Raw genomic sequence first — 6,668 nt, forward strand, 5'->3', positions numbered from 1 at the left:
CCTCACACAAAAACCTTCCTCCTCTCTATACTGTTGTCTCCTCACACAAAAACCTTCATCATCTCTATACTGTTGTCTCCTCACACAAAAACCTTCATCCTCTCTCAACTGATGTTTCCTCACACTAGGATGCTAACAATAAGTGTAATTTCATTTTTTTTTAAGTTATAAACAAATTGCCTTGACCTGTGTTTTTCCTATATTCTAACACTAGTTTCTCATTCATTTTTTTATTTTGTAATATTTGTTTAACTGTTTAATAGGATTTTTGTTCATAGTTTTAAAGACATTTTAATAAACTAGTGACTGACCATTCTAAAATATGGGTCATTGGTATAGTCTGGAGATCTGGTTAAAAGTAATAAACAATACATCTCCTGACTCACCTCTTCCGAAGCTTTGGAAGCAAAATTTGTTGATCCTACAAAAAGACTTGTCCAGCCCTGAATGGACGGAAAGAAAAATAACGGAAGATAAATAAACATTCTATTATTTAGTTTTCGCCACATACATGCACACTAAAAACATACGTCATGCGTGTCTTAGTAAATATACAAGAAATACCTCAAACACCTGTATGTCTAAGACATTCTATACAAAGTCACAGTGCTGGTTACGCTAGTTCGTGTATTGCTAACATCAGTCAATTTATTTGAATACAACTGCCATACTAAAAGCAAGCTTTTGATAGGTTCCGTTCCTTGTACTTTATAAATACACAAATAATTTTAGTAATTCTAAACTGAAAGCCAACAATAAGAAGTGGAATTAGATTTCACTATTCCAGTTGTCATCGAGTGATTCAAAGTAATACACAACGTGGTACGACTTTCTTACAGAAGACAGCGAGGCCCACACTTCATTGAGAAGCCCTTGAGATTGACTCCGCGGTGGCTGAACAGGCGTATTTCCAAAACCAATATATTTTCCTCCTTGATGGAGTGGAATATTCCTGGAACGACAATAGTTTAGACTATAGTTTCAATGAAACAACCAGGTCAAACAATACTAGTGTGATAATGTATCGGAGATTGTGTTAGGGTTTACAAAAATTTATAACATGAATGCTTGGGTAGCCAGAAAAAAAAATTGCATACACATTAAATGACTAGGAGCATGTGGTGATAAATAAATTTCTGAGGAAGATATACACACAAGATTATTCACATATCTTATGTATTTACACTATATTCAGTTCAGGAACTGGAAACTTACTAAAACTTCTGACAGTCCTTCTAATTTCCAAATATTTTAATGGACCAGTCGTAGTTTAGTTAACTAGGCCCCTCAAATATAGTTAACAACGTGGTCTTTTGTGAGATAAGACTGCTTCAAACTGTTGAGACATACTTCAAGATATAATAAAAATCTTTGCTGCACTGTCTCAAAAATGAACCTTCTTTCTGACCACTAATCTATATTCATACATCTGCACAGTTTAGTACAATAAGAATTTAATACAGTCTCTTAATTAATAACTTAGCGGGAAATCTTTCACACAAATTTTACATTCTAATACACTTATATGAAAATAACACCAATATGGAAATAATGTACTTACAAAGTAATACAATTATTGCAAGTACGAAGGACAACTTTTTGTTTTACAAGCCACTTTATAAACAAAACGAACGACATGCATCTGATGGGTTATTAAAAAAGAAATGTGTGACGTTTGATTTATTTTATCAGTCACAAACTTGTGTTTTTTGTTTTTGAAACAGACTTTCACTGATAAACTTGACTATTAAAAGCCTTTATAATTAAACAAATGGTGTAACACAATAGATAAAGAACAAGAGTGCAGTCAACAGATAAAACTTTTGTATCACGACGTGAGAAAACAACATACTTACTCAGGTCTTGATAAATTGGTTTCTTGATATTTTACAATGAATGAATTTTTCTTGCTAGAATTGCTGGGATCAGTATAGCCGGATCTGGAACAAAAGATAATTGGTTAGGTAAAATGTCTACACATGTTGCATATATAGTTGGTCCTTCCTGTGTAAAAAAAGTCCTGTTTTTTATGGTTATTTTCCACTTATCGAGAATATCTTCCTATTCCATTCCACCATCTTCTGGATATCTGCTGAAAGCCTCCCCCTAAGTTTACTTTGGATGACCTCTTTTCCGCCATCCAATCCAGTGCTTTCCTTGCTCGTCATTCACCTGACCTAGCCATCTTCTTTCTCCCTCACATCTCTCCCTGATGTCTGTTATGTTACCTTTCCAGAAAATGTGCAACATCTTTCCTAGCCATTGATGGTGTGTGGTTTCCAATCTATTCGTATTTGTCTTCGTCATGGGTCAGGTTTCTTCACCATATAGCAGTGTAAACGAAAGTAATATCTGACACAGGTGAACCTTTATTTCTTTACTGATATCTCTTTGCTTCCAGCATTCAACAGTTTTCCAAGTGTTATCCAAACCAAACCCTGATATTTTATTTTAGTCTTTCTGGTGACTGATCTTACACCTAGACATTAAACAAGAAAAACTAAACATTTTGTCCAGAAAACAACCAATGATATCACAACAAGGATGAAATTGTTATTTAGAACGTTATTATTGCTTTCTGAGCATGACACAGGCACAAAAACAAAATATACAAGATTGTAATCAGGCCATACGATACAAATCACCCTAATTCAGCTAATCAAAATGAAATTAAAAAATGCTAGACAAGGGTCCTTCTTAAATTACAATAGTCAAAGCTTTAACTGTCATCATAAAAAAAAACAAGTATCTTGTGTACAACATGTACTGCATAATATATAGTTTTACAACAAAAGTTGCCAGTAAATCAGTTGTAATAATTACATCAAAGCCACGAACATGTCCACATCTACTGCTAAAGAAAGTGGCCAGCAAACCAATTGTAATAATTACATCAAAGCCACGAACACGTCCATATCTACTGCTAAAGAAAGTGGCCAGTAAACCAGTTGTAATAATTACATCAAAGCCACGAACACGTCCATATCTACTGCTAAAGAAAGTGGCCAGTAAACCAGTTGTAATAATTACATCAAAGCCACGAACACGTCCATATCTACTGCTAAAGAAAGTGGCCAGTAAACCAGCTGTAATAATTACATCAAAGCCACGAACACGTCCATATCTACTGCTAAGAAAGTGGCCAGCAAACCAGTTGTAATAATTACATCAAAGCCACAAACACGTCCATATCTACTGCTAAGAAAGTGGCCAGCAAACCAGTTGTAATAATTACATCAAAGCCACAAACACGTCCATATCTACTGCTAAGAAAGTGGCCAGCAAACCAGTTGTAATAATTACATCAAAGCCACAAACACGTCCATATCTACTGCTAAAGAAAGTGGCCAGCAAATCAATTTGAATGATCAGGCTATGAAAACAAATACAATTCTATTGTATATGTGTTAGTCAATTAAATCTTGTATCAATGATTATTCCCACCTCTGGTAACTAGAACAACCTTCTTCCCAGTCACAAATCTGACTGCAAGAGTTACTTCTAGATCCTTGTTGTTCAATGTTGAAATCTGCAGTACCTCCTGATGAGCTCCCTGGATGATAATTCATTGCTGGTGATGTTTCAACAGACCAGGTCTTTCCTTGAGATTCAGTTACAATCTGAACAAAATGAGACAAAATAAATGTTTTAATTTTGTATCATCTTTCACAGAGGAGGTTAAGTCAAATAACAGTTTAATTCTGCCTGTTTGAAAAATTACCAAATACATATAATTTCTATAAAACATCAAAGCCATATAATTCCTTTCAACATAAAATCAAAATAAAATAAGATTTAACACATTATAGGACTTTATTACAACCAAATTTACTGAATGAAGTTTAAAATCAATTTACAGAGCAGGAACAAAAGAAAAAGCACATCTGGCCCCGTTTCCATGGTTGAACTTGAAACATGACTGCAAAGCCTGTTTGGAAAGAAGAGGTTAAGGAAGCGTGTTATCTTTGGGCTGTAATTTCGTGTTTCACCCAATGATCCATATATGTTCCCTACAGGTCAACCAGGCGTGCTAATTACAGAACAATACATTAAACACAACTGACTTATAGCCAACACAAGCTCAATCACGTGCTTTAAGTATACTGAGGAGAATTAGAAAAATAGTCAACTATCGAGTACTCTGATCACTTTAAATTCTCCTTATTACATGACCCTTGATAGGGTGGTAACTTGAGTCAGTCCATATGTAATTATTTGGGGGACAAAGTGATAAATGCACATAATTATGTGTAAAACAGGGGAGGGAGGTAGCCCATGGAAGAGAAAAAACTGAAATGTAATTTATAAATTATGTACTTTAGTTTTTAACAGAGAGAAATGAAAAAAGGAATCTAGATATAGCAACAACTGAGATACCCCTCCAAAACATAATGTTAACGCATCCTAAAACCAATTAAAACAAATACATATTTCTAACGAGATATCAAACATCATTGGCTTAAATATAAGTTAGGCCTAAAGTTTTTATTTTATTCTTTTTGGTGAAGGTGTCACTATATTTGGTTCATGGAGAGGATTGGATAAAACAGTGTATCAATACAGGTAATTTTCTATTCCACCAGTTTGGAATACTTAAAGAGTCAGTTGTTGTTTTTTTGCCTGATGAGTGGATGAAAGGTCTTATCAGCACTGGATATAGTATATATAAAGTGTGGTTGACATATTGTTATATCCATTGGATATATGTTGTTATACGTATTCTTCCTCACTTTCACTCACAAGTTCTTAGAATTATCTGTTGACAATGCAGAAATAAATTATCATGTCATGTTTGACTTTTATTACAAAGCAACAGACCTACTGAAGAACAAGTAAATACCAAATAAGAAGCTGCCTACTGTTTAAAAATGTCAAGATGATTACTATAATAAACGTGCTATTTAAAAACAAATAATAAAAACGTTTTTTTTTACATTCTCTTTACCTTTCCAAAAAAAAAACATTATTTACATTCTAAAATAGCTACGTACTTTGGGGGGAATTTAATGTAATAAAAAAGACAGTGAGATCTCAAAAACAAAACATAAAGGTTTAGGTTAAAACGTAACTTAAGTGTACAAAGTCATTAAAACCTGTCATGAAGTTTTCTATAACTATCTTTCAGTATTTAAGTTTAACTTACACACAAGATATGGACAGGTAACGATAGAGCTTACCTTATCTCGGTAAAGTGCTGCTGCTTTAGTATTGTATTTTTCCCTAAACGGCATACTGGAATTCCAGTCTGGTTGTTTTTCCAGAAAATCTTGTGCCTTCTTGTTTCCTCCAACCTTCATCTTCTCTAGTTCCACATCTTTCCACTTGTCCATAAATACTGACCTAACAAAACTAAAAAAATCCATTACTCGCAGTCTCACAAACTACGTAACGTTTTGTACGTTTGTCATTACATGGTATGGAAAATCATGATTTGAAGTGAATTTTACAAACTGTTATACCGACACAGTACTAATTTGAAATGTCTGAACTTCAGAACTGACATGAGCAAAATAAATGTATATTCTTAATCTACCGAAAATACGTCCATTAGCCAAAAGAAAAAAAAATGTCACCAATTATTTACTTTTAGAAGAATTATACTTATATCAAAAGTTTTCATTTACTAATTAACTATTTTTTTTTACTTGCAAGGAAATACATACTATTCGCCTTATGTGTACTTAAATTGAATTAATAAATACATTTAATTATTGTCTTTTTCTTGGTTTTGATATGACTTTAACAGGACTTCTGTCACCTATCCTTTTTTTTTTATATATTTAACTTTGAAATGACAAAGTATTTTCATATATGATGTTCGAAAAACACGTAGATTCAAGAAGTCTTGATAGAGATGAATAAAAACCCTATAATCCGAGCACTTTCGAAAGGTGGACCTTTCTTCTTCAGGGGCAAACTGAGAATCTAAAGTATTTTGATAATAATTCTAAAAATTAAACTTGCACAAATATTCTAGTTTTGAAACTGTTGACACTTGCTTCAGAGAAAAATAAACACAGTCACTAGAAAACTATTTTTATAAGTCCTAACTATTTGTGCAAGTTAAGATAAACAAAAATGTAGAAACACTTTAAACATTATTTCAATTATATCATAATGAAATAAAAATTTTACAAAATTCAAAAATAAAAGAGCTATTAAGTTAGAAAAATCAATACAATAGACATAAGTAAATATTTGGATGAAAAATTACACTTTACAGAGAGAAGCATGGAAGAAACTAAAAATGAACACGTTTTGTAGGAAATAACAAAGTACCTCAGATGAACACCCAATCCTCGATGTTTGCCAGAACACTCTAAACAGATCAGTATTCCATAAGTTACACTGGCCCATTGAGGGTTACAAGTCCCACATTCAAAGCAGTTCTATTTTAAAAAGAAGTTAATATTAATTTTAGCAAATTCAGTAACTTTGAAATTCATAAAATTATTCAGGAAACTTTTTTTTTTTAAATACTAAATAATGAAGATCAAAAATGAAGTTATGCTTCGCCATCGAAATCACTTTGTGAAAAATTTATCCTAAGTTAACTAGTATTGAAAATATTATTCTTTGGGATAAATATAAAACAAATATTCAATCAAACCCTCTAGTTTACCCACAGTGTTACTCTATTTTTACAAAAAAAAAAAAAAAAAAAAAAA

The 6,668-nt window shown here is 32.5% G+C and overlaps 1 protein-coding gene across 5 annotated transcripts in view; it reads right to left on the reverse strand.

Moving 5' to 3' along the window:
* The window catches only part of LOC106466252 (ADP-ribosylation factor GTPase-activating protein 1-like), a 29,850-nt gene that overhangs the window by 20,965 nt on the left and 2,217 nt on the right, over positions 1-6,668 (reverse strand). For all 5 annotated transcript variants that reach the window (XR_002612157.1, XM_013926510.2, XM_022394230.1 and 2 more), the window contains exons 3-8: positions 6,280-6,389; positions 5,178-5,349; positions 3,445-3,620; positions 1,857-1,940; positions 838-952; positions 387-443 (exon numbers count right to left, since the gene is read on the reverse strand). Coding sequence is in view for 4 of the 5 variants with exons in the window: in XM_013926510.2 (XP_013781964.2) it covers positions 387-443; positions 838-952; positions 1,857-1,940; positions 3,445-3,620; positions 5,178-5,349; positions 6,280-6,389 (714 nt within the window). In the remaining variant the exon portion in view is untranslated. The remainder of the gene's footprint in view (positions 1-386; positions 444-837; positions 953-1,856; positions 1,941-3,444; positions 3,621-5,177; positions 5,350-6,279; positions 6,390-6,668) is intronic.

This window comes from Limulus polyphemus, unplaced genomic scaffold, assembly GCF_000517525.1.
Source record: "Limulus polyphemus unplaced genomic scaffold, Limulus_polyphemus-2.1.2 Scaffold2207, whole genome shotgun sequence".
Taxonomy (NCBI): domain Eukaryota; kingdom Metazoa; phylum Arthropoda; class Merostomata; order Xiphosura; family Limulidae; genus Limulus; species Limulus polyphemus.